Below are 23,849 nucleotides of genomic sequence, written 5' to 3'. Positions count from 1 at the left end.
TCAGTCACATGATAACAATTTCTGATGCTCCCCTATCAGTCTCCAATGATAGGTCTCCAACAAACCAATTCAGTCTCCAACAAACCAATTCAATGGGGAGTGCAGGAAGTTGGATATCACTCCTAGTACCGCTGTTTTATTTTTATTTTTTGCCTTCTCATGGTCATTCTGTTTATCTATTTAGGTAAGTAAACATGAACTTTTTATTGAAGTTCATTTGCCACTAAAATTATTTTTCTATTTATATTATTTTCTTAACTATATTCTTCTTATATTCTTTTTTATCCCCTGCATTGTCACCCCAAAATTTAATCTTCTTTCTAGACCAGGGGTAGGCAACCTCGGCTCTTTTATGACTCATGGACTTCAACTCCCAGAATTCCTGAGCCAGCTAGGAGTTGAAGTCCATGAGTCATAAAAGAGCCGAGGTTGCCTACCTCTGTTCTAGACCCATCAGATTTACTATCTTTCTCTCAAATAATGATCCAATGAATCACAGAATTCTCTAGTAATTTGTTAAGACCCACAGAAAAAGGAACTAGTAAATGACTTACATGTCACATTATAGAAGTCATGTTTGATCTGATGAAAACACACCACTTGATACTGCAGAAATTTCAACCTAGTGCTATAGTTATTATTTTGCCACTTTTCAAGAAAACCCATTTCCTGTCCATTAATGAGAATGTGTAATTGATTCCTCAGCTCCAGAAGCGATATTTTAAATATTGAGTATTAAAAAAACTACTCAGAGTAAAAAACTGAGATATTGCTAAAGATATTATCTACCAAAGGCTCAGTTAGCCGTCATTGCTATCTTGGAGATTTTTATAGCATTTGGGTAGCCATGAAGTATGGCATTACAAAGAATGCCAAATACTGTAGGGTTTTGTTTTGAATCAACCTCAACTTTAGCATGGAAAAAGTGTTTGTAGAATTGGTAGCCGCTAATTAATAAAATACGCTTTCAAAGATTAGTGTTATCTTCTTAATTATTGCAACTAAACTTTAGGAATTATGAGAATTTTTGGATCAGTTTTGTAAAAGGAATTGGAACTGGCACTTTTTAATTTGATAAGAGCTAAACCCAAATAAAACAGTTATTCAGAAAAATGTTGTCTTAGAACTTCAAAACAAGAATTCTTATTAGAAGACCAGCTTTCAATACAGTAGGTCGGTACTTAATTCAGAAATCATAATAATGAAGGCTTCTTCAGAGTGCACTATAGCAAAGCATCCTCTGAAATTACGATTCGGAGGGCTGTAGGTTTCTAAAATTGGAAAGAATCGCCAAGTCAACTCCCCTTGATTGATTCTCTATTAACAATTCTGTCTTAAAACTGATTCCAGGTTCATTTTATTGCCAACGCAAATGATAGACAAATACGAGGTTGCGTTGGGAAAAAGATTCGCCAGAGAAATTTACCGCAATTTTAAGTTATCTAATATCCTATTTTTGTATCTCTACGGAGTACTCAGCCGACCTCCTCCATCCTCCCAGGATCTCCGTATTTCCGCTTCTGTCTTCTCACGTGGCCGCTGAGAGGCGGAGACTGCGCAGCCGCGAAGTGGAAGCAAGATGGCGGCGTCTGGGAAGGCTGGACGCCGAAAACGCGGAGCTGCGACCCGACTACCCAAGACCGACAACACGACCCCAGGTGATACCATCCTCCCTTGTCGAAGCGTGACTGCTAGTTGGACGTGTCGCGCTGTGTTGGCTTATGCTGTTTTTTTAAAGGGAGCACTTGGGCGCATAAGCTAATTTGTGTTGAAGTTGGTTGTGAACATATTGTGTTGAGGTCGCTGGCTGTTTGCTGCTCGGTGCTAATTACCATATCTGGGCTTCAAAATCCATATCACTAAGAAATACAAAACAACTTTTGGCCGTCCGTATTTTTGCAAATCAGATAGGGTATTGTTATTCTCTCCGTGGATAATAACTATGTAGTGGATGTCATTTATTATTAAATTCATCTTAGAATTATGTGTCGGACATTTATAGCTGAATTTTTAGTGTGTTCAGGTCTGTTTTTTCAGTGTATTATTAATTGCTGTGAATGGTTTTGGGCTAAAGTGCAAAATAGCTAAATTCTGAGTAGCTGTGCTTTTCTTTCAAGAGAAGATGTATAAAGGCATACAATAGTGTCGGCCCACCAGCTTTTCTATTATCATATATATACAAAGTACTTTTGTATGTCTAGAATGAGGAGGAATTGTCAAATCACACTGGTGTCTGAAAGAAAAGAGACACTGCTTCACTGTTAACTGTTTTGGGAGGATTTTTGGTTTTTTTTCCAACAGCAGGTTTTAGGAAATGCTCTGCTTTTAGATTTTTCTCTCTCCAAAGCTGCAGTGTAAACGTACTGAAGTGGATTGCAACAAAATACATAGAAGTCCCCAGTTATTAAAAAAGTTGAGTTATTTAATTATCCTTTTTACAAAAGTCTTATGGCTGCATTTATAACCAACCACTGCTGGACTATGGTAGATTTTGCACCAACAAAGGGGCAAATGAAATGCATCTCCTTGCCAGGTGTTCTTTTTCTGCCTCCAGATTGGCACTGTCATAGCACTGCTTCCTTTTGACCAACTAGGGAACCTCATTGCTAGATGCAAACTTGTCTGCTTATTCTTTCTTTGAAGAAGTAGAATAGAACTTGTTGCTGAACATTCTGTTTCTCCAGTTAATAATCTTTAATCCAAATATTTTTATGTTTGAAAGACATTCTAACATAAATATTTTTGCCAACAGAAGATGAATCAGGACTTCTCACTGTGCCTGATGGATGGAAAGAACCACCTTTTACAAAAGAAGATAACCCCAAGGGGCTTCTTGAAGAAAGCAGCTTTGCTACTCTTTTCCCTAAATACAGAGAAGCTTATTTGAAGGAATGCTGGCCATTAGTGCAGAAAGCTTTGAAGGAACATGTAAGAATCTTTACTTATACTTTCACAGAGGTAATGTTACCAAACCACTTAAAAAGCATGTATTTTGAGGAAAACCATGTCTTAGCTATATTGATGAATAACAGGTGTTAACTATAGATGACTCTCATTCACTGTCTACTTTGTGAATTCCATATATGCAGATAAAGAAGACTATAGTAATATGTTCCTTAAGCAAGAGATTTCTATTTTGACTGCACAAGAGTTCCTATAATACTTAGGTACAGTATGTATCATAATCAGTTATTTAGAAATACATGTATCTCAGATGTTTTATTAATAGGCTTCTGTCTCAAATATGTTTGAAAGCAAAAGGGATAATACTGATTCCAAGATTTGGGGGTGCCCTGACCAGGATGTAATTAATGAGTTATGTTCCTTAACATATGCCCTTGTGCTCACCCCCTCTGTTCTACCATTTGCTTGTTTCTTCTGGCTCCACATTGACTTCCCAGGTAAAATATCCAGGCTATTGGGAGATGGCAGAGAAGAGATAACAAAAGAAAAAGAGTAGGAAATAGGACCTGGAGATTTCAAAGGTTGCAGTGGAAGCCTCATTGGAGCATGGGCCTGAGTCCCTGATTGGCAACACAAATCCAAACTTCCTTCATATAAGTCCTTTTAATTTTAAAAGGCATCTACTTAAGGTTTCTTAGCATTATGACACTGTTTAATTCCTCTTTGCTCCTAGATACCAATAGATTTTTTTTGTTTGTAAATTTTATTGATTACATACATTTCTGAGATCATTAAGAATTTGTTCCGTTCTTCTGAGAATAGTTTGTTCTCTTACGCTACAGCATATAAATGCAGTTTTAGACCTAATTGAAGGAAGCATGACTGTCAGCACAACAAAGAAGACCTTTGATCCATATATCATCATCAGAGCCCGAGATTTAATAAAACTTTTAGCGAGAAGTGTTCCATTTGAGCAGGTTTGTTTTTCTATCTTTCTAAACTTTAATTTCAAGAGCTCTGATAACAAACTCAGTCTGATTAAGAATCCTGATTCAAAATAATTTATTAGAAGAAAATGAATATTTTATAACTAGATACTTGATTATATCTGTATATATTTAACTTGAAACTATCTCTGATTTCCATTTAGTCTGTACGTATCCTTGAAGATGATATAGCATGTGACATCATTAAAATAGGGTCCTTGGTCAGAAACCGAGAAAGATTTATAAAAAGAAGACAGAGGCTTATTGGTCCAAATGGATCTACTCTAAAGGTATGTCTTTGTTCTTGTAACTCATTCCAAGGCATGCTTATTCCAAAATTAGGTCCTCTGTAAATATGATCTGAATGCTTGTTTTCATATTCAGTAAAATACGTACCTATGAGTATTGCATCCTGAAATGTATACTGTTATCTTATTTTGACATAGGCGCTAGAAATATTAACCAGCTGCTATATCATGGTTCAGGGGAACACTGTTTCAGCTCTTGGACCTTTCAGTGGTTTAAAAGAGGTAAGATCATCTTGGGATAGAACATTTTGCACATTCAGTTCAAGCTGTAATAGTAGTTTTCATTTTCATTTGTTAATGTTATATATTACCGTAATATAAAATGAATATACATTAAAAAAGAACCTATATACTGGTCCATAATAGTAATAAATTAGAAAATTACCTAAGAAATCAGTTGTTATATTGAAGTTGTGTTAACATAATTTTTTCTAACAAGCTAAACTCTATGGTCATACTGTGGAAGACAAAACACGATATAGATGAAGCAGAATGTCTTGCTAGCAGAAATCTGATCACTGCCGAAAAAAATGACAGTGTGCAACTTAAGAATAAAATACAAATTTGACCTGATCCAAATTCTTACACACTAGTAAGCCTTTGTGCAATATGTATAATTTAATTGCCAATCTGCTGTTCCACTTATGTCTTCATTAATTTTTTGAAATTACTAAAGGACACATAATCATACTTATAGAAAATAACATTGGTTTTAAAATGATCTTCCAGTATTAGAAATGTAATCATCTAGGAACTAGATATTTTAATTAAATCTGTATCCTACAGGTTGCATGCAGCCTTTAGCATCCACTAGCAATTCCAGAATTTTCTCCCATTTCAGGGTATAAGATACCAGTTTTGCCTCTTAACAGCCCCTACACTCTTACTGCTCCACAAAAAATATTCAGAAGGAGAAATGGAACCAAAATTTTAGTCCTACACCTGCAGGACTTGGGCAGGGCAGAAACAAGAGTACAGTATGTAGGTATCTGATTAAAAATGTTTGCTCACCTTTGGTTTAAATTACATCAGTGTGCAATCTTGTCTTTTTTTAAAATTAGGTTAGGAAAGTTGTCTTGGATACCATGAAGAATATTCATCCCATTTATAATATCAAGGTAAAATAAAAATATTTGATCTAAAATAATTTTGGCTGTGTTTTGGGCAGAGGAATTGTATGTTTTCCCAGAATTCTGCAGTGAAATTGAATTGAATTGAATCCCAAACCGCATATTCAATAGACGTCAGAGAATGATAATTAACCCATCAAATTAAAATAAAGATGTCAGTTCTACAAAATACAGGTTGTAATTCTAACTTATTCTAAGGCATGGTCAGAGAACAAGGGAATGCAGTAACTTTGCATACTGCATTGATTTTTAGCTGTTTTCAGCTTCTTTGCTGTTGAAAATGACAAATTCCTCCAACTACCCAAGGGAGCATCCTTGAAAAGATCATGGAAGTTTTCTATACCTAGCAACCCCTAATTCAGCAGAGTATAAATCTATAGAGTATATATTTGCTCCTTTAAATATTTAAGATTGCAAATTCATGTGAACACAAAATTCAAATAAATGTGCAATTTGCTTCTTATTTTTTGCATGTCTGCAGTTTATTGGTTCTACAGGTAATCCTTGACTTACAACCACAATAGAGTCCAGACTTTTGGTCATAAATGATTGGGGTTGTTGAGCGGGTCACCACATGACCTGGCTCAATTTAGGACCATATCATGGCTTTCTTTAAGTGACCATGCAGATTATTAAATGGAACATGGGGTGCCTTAGGTGGTGAGGGAGTTCTTAGGAGACCTACTGCAGGTTGTGTGCAGGTTATGGGATGCTACAGTGTGGCTGCTTCCATTTAAATGGCTCCTTCTATTGAAGACATCTCTAGGAACATTTGTTTTTTTTAAAAGGTAGTTATTACATTTATTACAGTGGCATATTGGGTCAAACTAAACCTTTGATCTGCAGAGCTCATTCTCATTCAGGAATTTTGAAATTTCTTGAGCTGTGGGGATGCTTTAAAACCCTGGACAAAATTTTATCCTATCTCTGCATTCTTTTTTTAATAAGTTTTATTGATTTTTAAAAATTACAATCTTTAGAGCTTAGTAAGCCAACATGTCTGGGTTTACATATTTAACATCAACTTCTTCAATATAAATCTATTCAGTACTGTACACCAGTATTTTTTCTTTTTTCTTTTATAAATATTTTATTGGTTTTTAACTATAACAATCTCCAGTGCCTGGTGTACGGTGTGTTGTCTTGGTTTATATTTTAACAAGTAAAAAAGGAGAATAATAATTAACAATCAATAATAATTAAATTTGATAATTCCATAAATAATACATTAATTAATGATATATCTCTTTGATCTTCCCTTCTCCCATTTGTATTCTCCTTCTTCAACCTTAGCCAAAATATAATTCTTAATATTTTCAATATATAGATGATTAGATATAGGCATTTTTTATATTTATATAAATAATAATTATAATATATATATATATATATATATATATATATATATATATATATATATATATATATATATATATATATATAGTTTCAGCTTATATTATTCTCATTACCATCCTCTCATTAGTTCAGCATGCATCCTATTTTTATAATTTTTATTCGCTTAATTTCTCTTATATTCAATCCAATTCTTATCAGTCATAATTTCTTCATATGTTAGTCATCTAACTGTCCAAATTTTCCCGTTTAGGTACATCATCCCAATATTTTATGTCATGCATTATAAAAATACTATACTTTTTATCTATCTTATAGTATCTAGATATAACATTCTTTTTAATCAGTTTATATTTCATGTATAAAAGTTACATCAGCCTGCTATTTTAACATTTCATATATTATAGAACATAGTATATTAATTAAATCTCTTATCCTTCTTGTTATAAGGCCCCTTGATGTTCAAAATTCTCTGTTCTTTTAGCCATATTCAAACAAATGTTTATTGACATAATAGTCCAGCTGGTAGGACGAGTCAAATCTCTTGTATCTGTCTCTGGTCGTCTTCTTTTGCTGAGTAAGTTGATGTAATCCGCTTACCCAGCAGTTCCTGTATTTTAACAAATGTTGTTGGGATACAGAAGATGAAGTAAGTAAGATGAATACTTTCTGTCTCCCAAACTTTGATGGTTCTCTTGATAATTCTATAGTCCATTCCATTTTTCTTGTTGTATCAGAACCTTGTAGATTTTTTCCTGTGTCAAATTGTAATTCTTTTCCTTTGTTATTTCATCAATTTGATCACACTCTTCTAATTTGTAGTCTGCTGACTGATTTATTTGTTCATTTGTTGTTATTTCCTGGGTGTTTTTTAATTGTAGATTTAGATTGGAAATATGCTTATTTAAATCATCAAAGTTGTTTCGAATTTCCTCGTGGTTTGAGTCTATTGTCATTTGTATTTGTCCTAACATTACATATATTTCCTCCTGGAAAGTATTTATCTTGCCTTGAAGTATTGCTTCTGGAGGCACTTGATTTTCCAAGCTAAGTCCTTCAGGAGAAAATACTGAATGTGGCGTCCTGTCATTTTCTGATACGTATGTGATATCAATTTTGTCTCCCCCCTTGAAATATTCTTTCATCAAAGTTTTAATTCAAAAGTGAGTTTATCAGTCAGTCAAAATTACAGTTCAGTGTGTTAAGCCACTTTAAATCCTTCCTGTAGATTCTCCTCTAAAAGATTAGCCAAAAAGCCAAGGTTTTTCTTTTCCATAAACAGTTCTTAGATTTAAGCAACAGTCCAGGTGAGTTTTTTGTTTTTGTTTCAGACACTTTTTAATCTTATAGCTGGCTCTTCCTTTGTTCTCAGCTATCTTCAAGGCTATTTGCAATTCAAAGGAACGACTTTTTCTTTGTTTCTAGGCATTCTGCCAATTTCTGAGTCCTTATTGTTAGTTTTCTGTTCTCTGATTCTCCACTAGATGTCAGCAGTTATTTCTTTTTTTTAGTTTTTTCCCCATTCAAAAAGTTATTTTTGTTATATATTTTTAAAATTCCATCAATAAATTTTAGGGTGTAAGCTTGACAGGTTTTTAGTTCCTAGATTTGTCCAGACTGTAGTATTTTAAATCAAATTTTAGTATACCTCTTTCCTTCTTTAATATTAATTCACCGCTTCCATGTATAAGAGAATGGGGATATAGTCCCCTCCCTTAACTTCTGCAAGTTTTCTTGCTTTGGGATCTTTTCAAGGATTTAGTTAGTAGATAGAAGAAAGAAGGTCAGTACTCTCACCAATTCCAAGGATGCTGTTCACCGATGTTCAGGTTCGTGCTCTGGGACTTTGGCTGCAAGTAGCTTGGGCTACCTGCAGATCTCATGCTAACCTTTCTCCTGTCAGGTTCAGAGGGCTTTCTCCGGATCAAAGGGAGCGATTGCCATCGCTTCGTGATCAACGGGGCGCCCCTCCTTCACAGTCATCTCTTCAGGGTGACTCTGGACCCATCTAGGCTCCCCCGAGCAGGACGAAACTAGCCGTGGGGAGCAGAAGTCTGCTCTTGTGCGGCCATGTGCTACAGGTGCAAAACCAGAAGTCTCTGGAATATTTTTTTAACCCACAAAAGTGAAACTAAAACCTCTTAAAACTATTGGGCTTAGCCACACCCACCGAAAAGTCAAAGGTTTGTTCAGCAGTGTCGTAATTTTGAATGGTTGATGAAGGAATAGTCGTAAGTCAAGGACTACTTGTATTAAAAATCATCTGAAACAGAAGAATCATTAAATTGAGCTAATTGTTACTTATAATTGAAACACTCTCCTGTGTTTATATATACAATTTTAAATGAGTTTATTTTATATCCGGGATATGATATGAAGCCTCATGATTTTTCCTTAGGTTAGATAAATCGATATAATTTTTCTTCTAACTTACTGCTTGATATTTTAATATGTTTGCAGACACTAATGATTAAAAGAGAATTGTTAAAAGATCCTGAATTAAGACAGCAAAGCTGGGAACGTTTTTTGCCCAAGTTCAAACACAAGAATTTGAACAAACGGAAGGAACCAAAGAAGAAAAATGCCAAGAAAGAATACACTCCCTTCCCACCTCCACAACCAGAAAGTCAGGTCTGTTTAATCTGAAATGTTACTGAACAACATAAAAGAGTTTTCTGACAGCTGATGTCTGTAGTACATGGATAGCCAACTATGATGTACCAGTTGTTTTAAGAGAAAAGGTAGCCCTCAAATATAGTGTGGGAGATGGGCTGTTCCAAAATGTGATAAATAAAGTCAACGATAACTCTAATATCATCTGGATGGCATAGATTCCCCATTCCTTATTTTAATGTATTGTGAAATTTAACCAACGTTTCCCTATAAATATAGACTAAAGATAACAATAACCAATTGCAGCTTTTTGGAAATAATAGTCTTTCATTGCAATATGTGTGTGTAATGATTTGCTACCCAAAATGAACTTAGTAGGTTAAATTAATAGTATAAGTTGATTGTGTATAAATGAAAAGAGTTTTATGTTTAACAGTATATTTTCTCAATATACTTGGCAGTGATGTCAGAATTATGAAAACCATTAACTTCTGATTTTTTAAATAAGGAATCACAACAACTGGTTTTTTTTTAAATATGGAACCAAGGCAACAATTTTTACTGTATGTATGCTCATGCTACTTTTACAGGTTGATAAAGAATTAGCAAGTGGTGAATATTTCTTGAAAGAAAGTCAGAAGAAGCGTAAGAGAGTAGAAGAGATAAAGGTACAGTCTCTTGAATTCTTTGTTAATTAACATAGTTGCTGGTTGTGACCAGAATGAAGATTGATTTGTTAACCTAATATGTATTTAATTTGGTATGTGCTATGCTACATGTTTTTTTTTTATGTTTAGGCAAAGCAAGCAGAAGCAATTAGCAAGCGACAACAGGAAAGAAATAAAGCTTTTATTCCACCTAAAGAAAAGCCTGCTGTGAAACCAAAGAAAAGTAAGATTAGTTTCTTATTATACTTAACATTTTGCAAACGACAGTCTCCCTATTGAGAGGAAGCATTTTGATCAGTTACTTAAAGAATAAATTACTACTGCCAGGGCTCTCTGTTGAGAATACTGAGGCTAAAAATGATAATTATATTCTAATTCAAGGAAATACATTGTTTTTTTTAAATACACAAGGTAACAAGAATACCTCCCTCTTGACATTTATATTCTTTAAATCTAAAAAAGCTAATTTATAAAATTAAGAGGCTGTGATTTGCAAGACCAAGAATTGATCCAGCCCAATAATAGTAATTTTAAGCAAGATGGGGTAAATCACTGATACTAAAGAACTCTTGTAGCATGGACACTATCTACCTTTTGTAGACAAAAACAGTTTAAAAATTCCTTTGTAAAGGTAGTTTCAGATAACTGCTATTTTCCCAAAGTTCCTATGCTGGCTGATTAAGAATTAGCTTGAAGACCATGCTTACTAATCAAAGTATTAATAACTAGATTAATCTGAAATACTATTAATATGCTTTGGAAGTTATTCAAATTTAATTTATATTTTTGGATCCAAAAATCTACATCTTATGGCTGAATTAGAAGCTTACAACTTGTAAACTCTTTAGCAACATCTCTGTATGCCACTTTTATATAACTGGATTTGTTAGCTTGGCATGTAACTCTTGATTGTGTTTTATGCTTTCATTGAAAAATGGATTTACTTGTTATGCTTGAAAATGTTTTGCGTATCTCTTGGATTAGACATACTAATGAGAAAAAATTACTCTCTTACTGTGTAGCAACAAGTGAAACTAAGATTGATATTGAAGCAATTAAAGAAAAGGTTAAAAAAGCGAAGAAGAAGCTTGGAGCACCACCAGAAGAAGAGATTAAATTAAAAATTGCAGCAGGTGAAAAGAAAAAGAAATCATCTTTAAAGTTATAGCACTTCACTTTTTGCAAGGAAGAAAGCTATGAACTCAGTTTTATATTTGTTTTTGTTTATTTGCCTTATTGTCAGTTAACATCATAGAAGATGAAAAGTTGCATTCCTTGAGGGAAGAAAGGGAAAATTACCTTTCCACGTTTTTAATCTAAAATTGACAGGTTGCTTTGTTGTATTTTAAACAATGTGGGAAATATTTCCATACGTGTGATATCCCATTAGAATAAACAGTTGACTTGGTGTAAGTCAACAGTTGACTTGGTGTAAGTTATTGGTGTAAAAATGATAGTATATGCAGGATTATCATTGAGAATATTTTGTACAGTGTACAAATACCAACAAACTTGGTTTTATTTGTTTTATTGCATGGGACTCTGATAGTTGTTTAGAACATTGCAAGAAATAACAGGTTTTCTGAGGGCAGCTGAAACATTTTCTAAACAAAAATGTATATTGCTTTATTAATTGATTTTGTTTACTAGGCTTGCATATTTACATATTTCCTCCATCTTTATGGAAGGGGACTGCTTTAAGTTTTCTTTATATTACTGGAGAATTTTGCTTTCCAAATGCTGGCTGCAATTGAATGTTGAATTATTTTTTTTCACTCAGATCCACAAAGAGCCAAGAGCGTGATAAGCAGAGTAGAATGGTACTTGGTGAATGTTGTTGTCAGTGATAACTTTTATGTTCAGTTCATGTTTATCTGTGGAAGACCTTTTTCTGCTACTTGTACTTTTTTTAAATCCTAAAAAATATTTTGAAAATGTATCTAAAAATCATGGATGTCTTACTATTTTTATCAAGTCATTGTTACAAAAGTGCTTACTTTTTGTTCCAGCTTATTTATACGTATACATTCTAGGATAATGTTGCTTCAGAAAAAAGACAGTTACAAAAGTTATTAAAAATGAAGATGTTCTCAGGACTAGAACGATGATGCAGTAGGTATCACAATATGGCGCCACCCATACTTCACCTACAAATAAATTTCAAAAGTTATTTACAGTTGCATCTAGACTAATAACAAATTAATATAAATAGAAGAAACTTGTGTAAATTTGAGACTTCCTAGATAATTAAAGATTGGTATTTTATTCATGGAAGTTCTGTTTTGAAAGGTTTTTTTTAAAGACCCTAATTGTGACAGATGAAGAAATGCATGCTAGTCCTTTTACTTACCACAAAGTCTGTGTAAGCAAGGTTCTCCATGACATTCACTGCATGGTACTCCTGATTTATATGGCCATGTTGGATAATTCCCACTGTGCAAAACAACAATTTTGTCAGCTCACTTGATACAAAGACAGGAGAAAAAGTTCAACCACTCTTCTTCTTTCAGGTCAGTGCTTTAACTGAATCTAGAATAATTTCTGGTAAGTACTGGTCATTAAAACCACAGAATGGTGTTACTAGTAACACAGCCAAATATAACAAGAGGTTTCCTAAGTTTAAATCAATGAGATGGACCCCTGAAACTGAAGCTGGACATTTATTTGCTAGTATTCTTTACTATTTCCAAATCATTTCAGTTTGATTTATGAAAGTACTTTGAATTTGATTGTTTGGACTATCAAATTTATATTAAAAGCAAAAAATGGTTATTAAATATTCAGTAATAGTGTTTAAAGTGCAATGAATTCCTTTCTTCTTTGTCAGCCTTTGCCTTTATGTTCTGCTATTCCCATCTTACATAAAAGGGAGATTGAATACCAACTTTGCTTTAAATCTTTCAACTCACTAAAAAAGGAATAGTATTTAAGTACCGTATTCTCCAGTTTTTCTGTGCTCAACACCAATAAATGAACGAATGTTTAAAAAAAATCACTAACCACATCAGTGAAATCTGTAATTACCAAAATACTATCCTTTGAATGAATCGTTGAGAAATTAACACACTCAGCTGAACTATGACCTGAACTTCAAGATAACACATGAACAAAGATTAATACTTTTTTAAAAAAAGCTTTCTTGGAATTTTTGCTGTTGGTTTTAAACTACTATATGTTTTGTCCAACACTTTATTTTTTCTTTTTTGTTTCTACATATAGTTACAAAGGAGTTTATACATTGTAATTTGTGCTACTGATCTCTCCAAAGAGGGAAGGAAGGAAGCTACTTCCTTTCTTAGCCACATACTTAAAATTACTAGGAACAGAAGGTGACATAGCATTTATTTTATTTCCACTTTTTTTCACTAGCAAGTAAGGTCACAGGCTGTGTGGGATCTCTCTCTCATGGGATTAAAAGGTTGAATACCAAGTAAAGGTCTTCTCTAAAAAAGTATGTCATGGCACTGTAACTAATAAGACACTAAGGCAGGATCAAGATGAGTAAAATCAGAAGACTTTAGGAGAAGAGGTTTAGGACCTGTTTTTTCTCTGTTTCAACTATATTTCTACTCTGCTTTTAAAAAAATTCCCAGTCTTAGTTTCTCACTTGTAATAATAACAAAAACAAAACAAAACAGTCTTAGCAGTAACAATTAAATCCACCAAAATAAAATTATGAAACTCAGCTGAGAACTTACTTAATTATTTGAAAAGCTTATAATCAAAAAGATCTTCATAGTCAAGGATTATGGGCACAGAGAGAGAGAGAGTGAGAGTCCCTGGATTCATCTTCCAGTAGAATTACACAGTTGCTGCTTGCAATGCTTTTGTCCTTGGCATTAACAATCTTAAAGGAATAGCCTACTGTCAGGCCTTCCTTTAGTACAGTGTTTCTCTTTGGCAACTTTTAAGATGTATGGATATTCTCCCAGAATTCCCCAACCAGTTAGAAAATATTAAACATACTGGTTTGGAACTCTTTAAATTGTAGTTTACATATCTGAAGGGTGGGAAAGGTTAGCCTAAATTATTTAGGATTTTAAATCTTGCCCCAGTGCTTTAAAAGGATCCGGAATGTTAATAGGATTGATTTCCTCATAATTCAACCCATTCCATGTAATTAAAGTTAGACTAATCTGGTATGGATAGGTCTGGTACATGACCAACCAAAGCTAAATTTGCATTCTGGAGATAGAACTCAGCATTTGTTTTTACTGTGCGTTTTAATCTTGAGCTATAATCAAAGAAGTAAATGGGCCTGAATAGACATAGTTTCTCAATTCCTAAAGGAGTTAGAGATCTTCCTAAGATAATTTCTGACACAAATTGCAATTGAAAAATCTTACCTAGGTCCATAGTCACAAATGAAGTGTGCAGCATTAGGTCCATGAAAGCCTTCTACTATAGGACAAAAGTGAACAGCACAGCCAACTTTGTAGGTTTCTGCCCAGACCATCTGAAAATAAATTGGTATATTCTGTGGTAATTTATTATTTATTTATTTATTTATTTATTTATTTAATTTATATACCGCCCTTCTCCCTAGGGACTCAGGGCGGTGAACAGGGCAATACATAAAAAACTAGATACAAAAATTAAGATTATTAAAACATAATTAAACAATGCCCATAAAATTAATACAAATTTAAGATTAAAATTCATTAATTAAAAATCCCACCCCGTCCTATCAGGCCAGGCCAGCTTGTTTAAAGAGATGGGTTTTAAGATCGCGCCGGAAGGAGCGGAGATCGGGCACCATCCGGAGCTCAACCGGAAGATGGTTCCATAAATCCGGTGCACCCACAGAGAACGCCCTCCCCCTGGGGGCCACCAGTCGGCATTCTTTGACCGGTGGCACCCTGAGGAGGCCCTCTCTGTGGGAGCGTACTGGGCGGAGGGAAGTTGACGCCGGCTGCAGGTGCTCCCCAAGGTATTCCGGACCCATGCCATGAAGGGCTTTGTAGGTCATTACCAACACCTTGAACCTCACCCGGAAGACAACTGGTAGCCAATGCAGCTCGCGGAGCAAAGGTGTGACATGGGAGTATCGGGAAACTCCCAGTACAACTCTCGCGGCTGCATTCTGTACCAGTTGGAGCCTCCGAGTGGTCTTCAAGGGTAGCCCCATGTAGAGAGCGTTGCAGTAATCAAGACGAGAGGTCACGAGCGCATGAGTGACCGTACGTAAGGCATCCCGGTCTAGATAGGGCCGCAACTGGCGCACCAGGCGAACCTGGGCGAAGGCCCCCCTTGTCACAGCTACAATATGGTCTTCTAAGGAGAGTTGTGAATCTAGGAGGACTCCCAAGTTGCGAGCCCTATCTACAGGAGGTAATGACTCACCCCCCATAGTGAGGGGTGGGATATCCTGAATATCCCGAGATGCTGGTACGCACAGCCACTCAGTCTTGTCAGGGTTGAGTCGAAGCCTGTTCCTCCCCATCTAGACCCGGACCGCCTCCAGGCACCGGGACATCACGTCGAGGGCATCACTGGGGTGGTTTGGGGTCGAAATGAAAAGTTGGGTATCATCGGCATACTGATGATACCCAACTCCAAAACCACGAATGATCTCACCCAGCGGTTTCATGTAGATGTTGAACAGGAGAGGCGAGAGGACCGACCCCTGAGGAGCTCCACAAACGAGAGGCCTCGCGGTCGACCTCTGCCCCCCTGCCAACACCGACTGCGAGCGTCCCAGGAGATAGGAGGAGAACCACTGAAGAACCGTGCCTCCCACTCCCAATCCCCTGAGACGCCGCAGCAAGATACCATGGTCGATGGTATCGAAAGCCGCTGAGAGGTCTAATAGGACTAGGACAGAGGAATATCCCCTGTCCCGAGCCCTCCAGAGATCATTCACCAGCACGACCAATGCCGTCTCCGTGCTGTACCCAGGCCTGAAGCCCGATTGGTACGGGTCTAGATAATCCGCTTCATCCAGGACCAGAGGGAGCTGATGCGCCACCACACTCTCAACAACCTTCGCAAGAAAGAGAAGGTTGGAGACCGGACGAAAGTTATTCAAAACAGCCGGGTCCAAGGCAGGCTTCTTGAGGAGAGGTCTTACCACCGCCTCTTTCAAGGCGGCGGGAAAACTACCCTCACTCAGAGAGGCAGATATAACCGCCTGGAACCAGCCTCGTGTCCCCTCCCGGGCTGCATAAACCAGCCAGGAAGGGCACGGGTCCAATAAACATGTGGTGGAGCTCAGCTTCCCCATGATCCTGTCCACTTCCTCCGGAGTTACAGGATCGAACTCCTCCCAGGTGACATTGACAAGACCGCTCGTGTCCTGATCGTCCGACACTGCCCAGTCGGAGTCCAAACCGGTCCGAATCCGAGCGATTTTGTCCGACAGATGTTGACTAAATTCCTCGGCACGTCCCTGCAAGGGTTTAGTGTATACTACTAGCCCGCAGTTGTGCTAAAAATAGGACACCTGCTATGTAGCATTTTCTTTAACGATAATGGTGACATATGATGTTAATGTTCAAAATATTAACAAAGAATTAATTTACAGGCATACTAAATCAATCACTGACAGGTAATATACCGAAATAAACTTAACAAACTTATGTGAAGTACCCTTGCTGCTTTGCCTAACCAAACTGACTGCTGCTGTTTTTTTCAGATGAGATGCATAGACTTAGATTATGAAATTATTTTGAAAACACCACTCTCTTATTTTTTCATATCTACTGTAAATACTAATAAAACCTTTCAGAATAGTGTCAGCTTTTTCACATATAGATTGGGATGGGGATAGGAAAATGAATTTTTGTGTGATGAATCTGTAGATTTATAGGACCTAAGAGTCTTTCCTTAAACATATGGAAAGTTGTTCCCATGGTCAGAGATCTGAATAAATGAGATTCAACTGTTGTTTGTTCCAAATGATCATGTGTAAACATATTTATATAATAAAAACACCTGATAAAAATTTGTCTGTGACTTTTATCATTCCATTAAGGATCAGTAGAAATGGATGATTTATTGGTTAGGCCCAAAGTATCAGAGAAGGAACATTTTCTGTCACTGGACAAAACAATACATATTTCTTTTTCCTTCAGGTTATTAAATAAAATGGATGCAAGAATAGCTAATGAGTTGTTGTTGTTGTTGTTGTTGTTATTATTATTATTATTATTATTATTATTATTATTATTATTATTATTATTATTATTATTATTATTATTATTTATTGGATTTTTATACCGCCCTTCTCCCGAAGGACTCAGGGCGGTTGCTGTTAAGTTTGAGATTGGGTTCAATGGCAGTCCACAGCAAATGCCAACAGGGATAACCAAGGCACAAAGCCATTGGGCCATGGAAAATGGCGATTATTTTTTAAAAGTTAGGATTGGTGGGGTGGGATTTCTGGTGGCTCAACATGTGCCTTTACAGATTGGTCACTTTTTTGGCATAAGCAATTTTTAAAGTACAATTGCAGGCTTGCCAAGTGGAATCAAGCAATTTGGAAGATATAATTGCATTAATCCAGGTTTTTTAAATAACTGCCAACTGCTATTTTTAGAAGTCATAATGCAAGATATAATTAATGACTTACCTGAGTATAATGCCCACATACATCTTTACAACTTTGAGTAGCATAATTGTAATGTTGGACTTCATTGTACCAAGCAGTGAGGGCTAAAGTCACATTAAAATACCAAATGGTTCCAGTCCAAATATTTTCTCCAATTACTGTGAAGTTTGGGTGGGCCTTCCCTGCTGATTGGAGATCAGGATTATGATAAAATTTGCACATCTTTGCCCAGCCAAGAGCAGTCTTTGCAAGATCATGGTCCCAACTCTATAAAAGCATAATATATATTATGATCACGTTATTTGATATTCCTGGGTTATTTTTCAAAATAATGCAATTGTCTTTTACAAAGTAATTCCCCATCCCACCCTGCCACATAGATTTGTATATAATTTTTATCCCTCACTACTAACTCACTTCTGCAGATAGGGGAATACATAAACCAGAATGCTCAAAGCCTCCTGCCCTGGCTTTGTATTCTGCTTTGTAGTTTTTACAAAAACACCTAGCTGCCTGCTTGTTCATGACTCATCAGTATGGATATGACTGTAACTATATAAATAGATAGCAAAAATGTGAAAATTTTACATTATTATGATTGCATTGTACCATATGTTGTGGAATAAACTACAACTACATTAAGCCAAAATCAAATCATTATGTAATCCATGAATCAAACTAGCATACTATCTTTGAAGTAAAGTCAGAAAAGGCATTAACATTATTTTATACACTATTCTTCTTTTAAAAGTAACAGCCTGTTAGGGGAAAGGGGATCCTGTTGGGCTATGACACCTTGTTCATTTTGCAACACACTGGTTGTGATTTTCTTCTCACAGCTACTATTTAAAATTTGCCTCAATAGCTGGTCACATTAAATGGGATACACATTTAGTCCATTTCCACTGGTTCTCAGCCTTTTGGCTAAGATTAAGCTTGTGTAGTCCCTGTTCTCATAAAATGCTTAGCTGGATCAATAAATCCCTTATGGCTTAAATTTAGCCCACCGGATATTCAGACTTGCATATGATTAAACTGACTAGCCAGTTACCTGGTAGAACTAGAACAACTAAAGCTAAGGCAGTTCTCCCCTTTTACCTATGTAGGCCACCAAGAAAGGGCTAGGAGAAACAGCCCATGTATTCATTACAGAGCTGTATGCCAAGGCCCAAGGGACGTGGTGGCTCAGTTTGGTTAGGACGCTGAGCTTGTCAATCAGAAGGTCGGCAGTTTGGTGGGTCAAATCCCGAGTGCCGCATAACAGAGTGAGCACCTGTTACTCGTCCTAGCTTCTGCCAACCTAGCAGTTTGAAAGCACGTAAAAAATGCAAGTAGAAAAATAGGGACCACTGCGGTGGGAAGGTAACAGTGTTCTGTGCGCCTTTGGTGTCTAGCCATGCCAGCCACATGACCATGGAGACATCCTCGGACAAACGCTGGCTCTTCGGCTTTGAAACGGAGATAAGCACCGGCCCCTAGAGTTAGAAACGACTAGCACACATGTGCGGGGGAACCTTTACCTTTACTTTATGCCAAGGCCCAGAATGGAACGTACACCCCAAACATTGGGTGGCTTGTGATACTATGAAGCATTGCCAACATGTTCCTGAAGCCAAGGTTCATGGGATGCTAGTAGCATTTCTTGGAGAAAGTGGGTGAAACTTGGTATTCCCTAAATGCAGGTAGTCCTCAACGTACGACCACAATTGAGCCCAAAATTTATGTTAAGTGAGAAATTTGTTAAGTGAGTTTTGCTCCGTTTTACGACTTTTCTTGCCAGATTTGTTAAATGAATCACTGCACTTGGGGGTTTTTTGTAATTATTTTATTGAGTTTTTTAAAGAACATAAATCAATTAATAATTGGTGAAGAGTGTGTTGTCTGGGTTACATTTGTAAAACAATCATTAACAATTGATTTCTATAATCCATAATCCACAGAATGGTTTTAGTTGATTTCCTCTTTTCCCAAAATATCCTCTTTTGCAAACCTTGAGTTAATACGATTCTTATTGTTTAGATAGATAATAATTAAATATATAATTTTTCCTAATATTCCTAAAATAATAATCACATCAATATAATATTTCTTTTCTATCCAGTCATTCTGGTTGCTTTATTATAGATCCTGTTACAGTCCTTATTTTAGTTTGTTTCTCCCACCAAATCTAGGTATTCTTACTGGTTAAGATTTTCTCAAAAATTAATTACATTTAAAAATTTAACTCTATTTTTCCATATGAACCATCTCACACTTTTACATTTCTTAAGGAATAGATAAAACAATGAAAAAAAGAAAGGAGACCAAGAGTAAAGAAACATAAAAAATAACATACTACTTAAAATATATATATCGCTCCTAAACTAATATTTATTTCCTAAATTTCTTATTTTTTAACCATAATGAAAAATGTTTAATCTTTAAACATTCCATTTAATACATCTAGTCATCTAGTTCTTTAACTCTTATTCAAAACATTTTTATCCATTATAATTACCTTAAATTCAATCACATTTAAGTATCTAAAACATTTCTTTTATCTAAGTCATTTCAACTTTTTTATATTACTCATATCAAGAAAGGGAACAAAAAAGGGGAAAATGATACTATTTAGTGAATTCATCCCTCTTAAAATGACACATATATTCCAAAACTTTTCTATTTCTTTAACCATATTGAAACAAATGTTTCTTTTTAAGTATTGTCTCTGGTAAGTCCCATCATCTATTTTCTTGGTTTCCACTTTAGCCTTTTTCCTTTGCCCAGTATCTTCTTAATCAATGTATTTTGCTGAATCAAAAAGTTTTTCTGTATGTTCGTAAATGTTGCTGTAGATATAAAAAAAATCAGGTGAAGTGTCTTTGTACAGGGCTTCTGCCTTTCCATGTTTGTTGAAAATCTCTTTTTCTTTTTCTCTGCTTCTCTCATCATTTCCTTTCTCTCTGATGTTCCTGACATCTCTACAATCCATTTTATCCAATCTGTTTTCCTGTCCTCAGATTTATTTTGTAGTCTTAAGGGATAGGTTGTTTTTCCAATTCTTGTGAATTTTTTCCCCACTAGGATTAAATCATGTTTCCTTGTTTTGTTAAGTTCCATCTTTAAGTCTCTATTCTCAATTCTATAATCCATTTATCTGTTTTATTTGCTTCTTGTCTGTTGATTTCTGGGAATTTTTTTGTTGTAAACTTAGAAATAGATTGATTTATATTTTCAAAATTATTTTGGATTTCTTTGTGGTTTAAAGTCATTGTTGTTTGAATTAATTGCAGTATGCTATATATCTCCTCCTGTAAAATATTTATGTTTTCTTGATGTTCTTTCTACATGTCTCTGATCCATGATGGCCATGAATTTGAGTTTTTCTCTTCCTTTCTTTTCTCTTCAAATAGCTTTAGAGTCCCAATTAAACAGATATTTATAATCGAAATAATTCAGAAAAGATTTTTTTTCTAAAATTTATAAGATTATTGTATTTTGTCACAGCTGTTGTTTGTTGTTAAAACTTTGAAGGTCACACAGATTTGTTTTTCCCAGTTTTGCCAAGTTTTATATTAAAGTCATAGCGGTCATAGTCTTCATCCACTACTAGGTGTTAGCAACTATTTGTTTTTCAATTTTCAAAATAAACAATAATCTATAAAATTAGAGTCTTAACCATTTAAACAATTTTAGATTTATCCAGATTTAGGCTTTAAATTTCAGGTTTTATAATTATTTCACTTCCATATATTTTGACCCTCCATAAAAAGATCAATTCGCCGCTCCCGTTAGTATAAGGGTGGGGCAAAAATCCCCCTCCTTCCCTTTCGGAGGTATTTTGCTTCTTGGGGATCTTTTCCAGGAAATTAAATGTAGAATAGAAAAGAGAAGATCAAATTGCTAACGCTGTTCACAGTTGTGCTGGTTAGTGCTTTCGGTTGCTAGTAGCTTGGGCTGGTCGATGCAATACGGCCAGCCTTTCTTCTGTTGTGTTAGAAGGCTTTCCCCAGATTGAACGGAACCGCTGTTCCAGAGTCGCTGGAGCACCCTTCTTTCTTTGTCCTCTCTCCGGGGAGATTTAGACCCATTTAGGGTCCCCAGGCAGGGCAAAATTAGCCGCAGGGGTGCGGAGAATCCACAAACTCATGACCGGTCACTACTGTGCAAAACTGGAAGTCCTGAATCACTGCAGTTGTTAAATTAATAATATGGTTGTTAAGAAAATCTGGTTTCCCCATTGACATTGTCAGAAGGTCGCAAAAAGTGATCACATGACCCCAAGACACTGCAGCCATTGAGTCAGTTGTCAAGCATCTGAATGTAAATCCCATGACCATGGGGATGCTAAGTGAAAAATGGTCGTCACTTTTTTCAGTACCTTTGAACAATCACTAAGTGAAATGTTGTAAGTCGAGGACTACCTGTAACTACGTTTGACCCAATGGTGTGATTGCTGCACAAATAGTTGGTAAGTTTAGTGAAACAATTATCAAAACATGGCTTTGATATGCCAGATTTTTTCCTCCCAGAAAGGTCAGGTTTTTTTATACCAACTCATTACATTTGCCAGAAGTACTAAGGAACAATAACATGATACACTGGTATTCTTTGGGATTTCTATCCCATCTAATTTTTTAATTATATAATTTAATTATTTTTGAAGTTGGCATACCACGAAGCAGGTAGTCTTGGGTGCTAGAGACATATTTAAGGGGGGGAAATAGTGCTTTGTTTGAAAATATGCCTAACTGCTCAGAAAAGACATCAACAAATGTTAGGATGACAAAAAAGAACCTAAAGGGTTAAAGTGTAAATGGTATTTTGACTAGTTGTGTCTCCCATAGCAACTATTTTGCCAAAAGTAGGAGTCCTCATAGCTTCCATTTGGAGTTGATGTTTGCTATACCTGCTCAAAATTTCCAAAGCTTCAAAAGAATCAGAATCAGTAGCAAACCTTGTCAGTGAATTAGTTTCAGCATAGCAAAATCTTCTTAAAAGAACTAGAAATATCTAAGTCAATTCTAAACCTACAGGAAGTATGAACTGTACATTTATCATTGCTACAGATTATGATGATTCCCTTACCATCCGTTTCATGTTGCTAGCTGGTGGGTCCACACTGGATCGGAATCTATTATGCACTCCGACACATTCTTCAATAAATTGTGCATTTTCAATATCCGGTAAGGTATGTTGGGTATAACAACAGCACACTTGTAGTTTCAGGAACAATAAAACACCAAAGATCAGGTTTTTTTCTGTCATTCTGGACTGCTACACAATGAGCCAAAATATTTTAAACATAAGCCAAGTTGTAAACAAAGTCTCTTAGGCTATTCTGTTTGGCAACTTCTACTTGGCTTTTATTTCATCTTTGGTTCCGCTGTTAAAGATTACAGGCACCCGGAAATGAATTGAGCAAATACCTTCAAGGCAGAGCCTAGTGATGAGTCACTTTCACCCACTGAATTGCTCGTTTTACACTCTCTTGTATGCAAATCTTAAGTAATGAAGGAACATAAAAGTGTCCTTTGATTTATATTGGCAAGCGGACTAATTTTAAAATATTCATTGCTGTTTTTTATGGTTTGCATTAAATGTTGAAATCCAAATTTAAAATTAAATATCAGGAACTTCAATGATTTAAGAAGCCAGATTTTATCAGTAGAACAGAACAAAACAAAATGAGTAAATAGCATTACATACATAAATACAATAATTGCCCTTTATTTCTATCAATTGTAATGAATCAGTTCTTGCCATACTAGGACCATGGAGATTTTCTACATTTGCCAAGGTAGGTTTAAAAGTTATATAGTAGCTGTAAAGAATTGCATCAACAGTCAGAAAATAAGTAAATAGAAAAGATAATGAAACACACACACACACACACACACACACACACACACACAGAAACACACAGAGTTGTTTGACCAATGAATTGTTGTTTGCTATTTAACCAAATCCTGATGAACTCTAGCCTATAACCAAATTCTAATTTAGAATGGTATCTGCTCATAACAAAATATCTACTGAGTTGTAAACATATTTTTCCTCCAAGTAAATAAACAAAATATTATCAGAATAAAAAAAATTACTGAATTTCTATTTTTCAATTTATCCTGCAAAAAAAATATTTTTTTCCTCAGAATTTTTCCACATTTGTTTTTTTCTTGGCTTGCTCAGGATGCCTGTCAAAAAAGCTGTCCAGTGAAGTTAGGTTTACTTCTCTGCTATCCCATGTTTTGGGATAAGTAAGTTTCTATCAGATGTACTACAAAAATCACACAGCACTATATTTAGGTGACAATGTCCATCCCTCACCAATGTTCTTTATTCAGATGTAAAGTCCCAGT

The 23,849-nt window shown here is 35.6% G+C and overlaps 2 protein-coding genes across 2 annotated transcripts; one reads left to right on the top strand and one right to left on the bottom strand.

Annotated features, from left to right (window-relative positions):
* The first annotated feature begins 1,527 nt into the window (after nucleotides 1-1,527).
* Nucleotides 1,528-12,236, top strand: KRR1 (KRR1 small subunit processome component homolog). The gene is made up of 10 exons (XM_081330192.1): nucleotides 1,528-1,658; nucleotides 2,753-2,928; nucleotides 3,747-3,881; nucleotides 4,055-4,180; nucleotides 4,337-4,420; nucleotides 5,260-5,316; nucleotides 9,142-9,312; nucleotides 9,885-9,962; nucleotides 10,092-10,185; nucleotides 10,985-12,236. The coding sequence occupies exons 1-10, from the start codon at nucleotides 1,580-1,582 to the stop codon at nucleotides 11,128-11,130; spliced, it is 1,146 nt and encodes a 381-aa protein (XP_081186318.1). The 5' UTR covers nucleotides 1,528-1,579; the 3' UTR covers nucleotides 11,131-12,236.
* Nucleotides 11,973-22,864, bottom strand: LOC308669474 (glioma pathogenesis-related protein 1-like; the record flags this gene model as incomplete). Its single annotated transcript, XM_081330195.1, has 5 exons — nucleotides 22,579-22,864; nucleotides 17,533-17,778; nucleotides 14,309-14,418; nucleotides 12,313-12,395; nucleotides 11,973-12,109 (listed from the first exon to the last, which is right to left on the bottom strand). Exons 1-5 carry the CDS (start codon nucleotides 22,756-22,758, stop codon nucleotides 11,973-11,975), a joined length of 756 nt encoding a protein of 251 aa, XP_081186321.1. The 5' UTR covers nucleotides 22,759-22,864.
* Between the last annotated feature and the right edge of the window lie 985 nt (nucleotides 22,865-23,849).

This window comes from Vipera berus (genome assembly GCF_964194415.1).
Source record: "Vipera berus genome assembly, chromosome: 6".
Classification (NCBI taxonomy): Eukaryota; Metazoa; Chordata; class Lepidosauria; order Squamata; family Viperidae; genus Vipera; species Vipera berus.
This window is presented reverse-complemented; position numbering and strand designations above follow the sequence as displayed.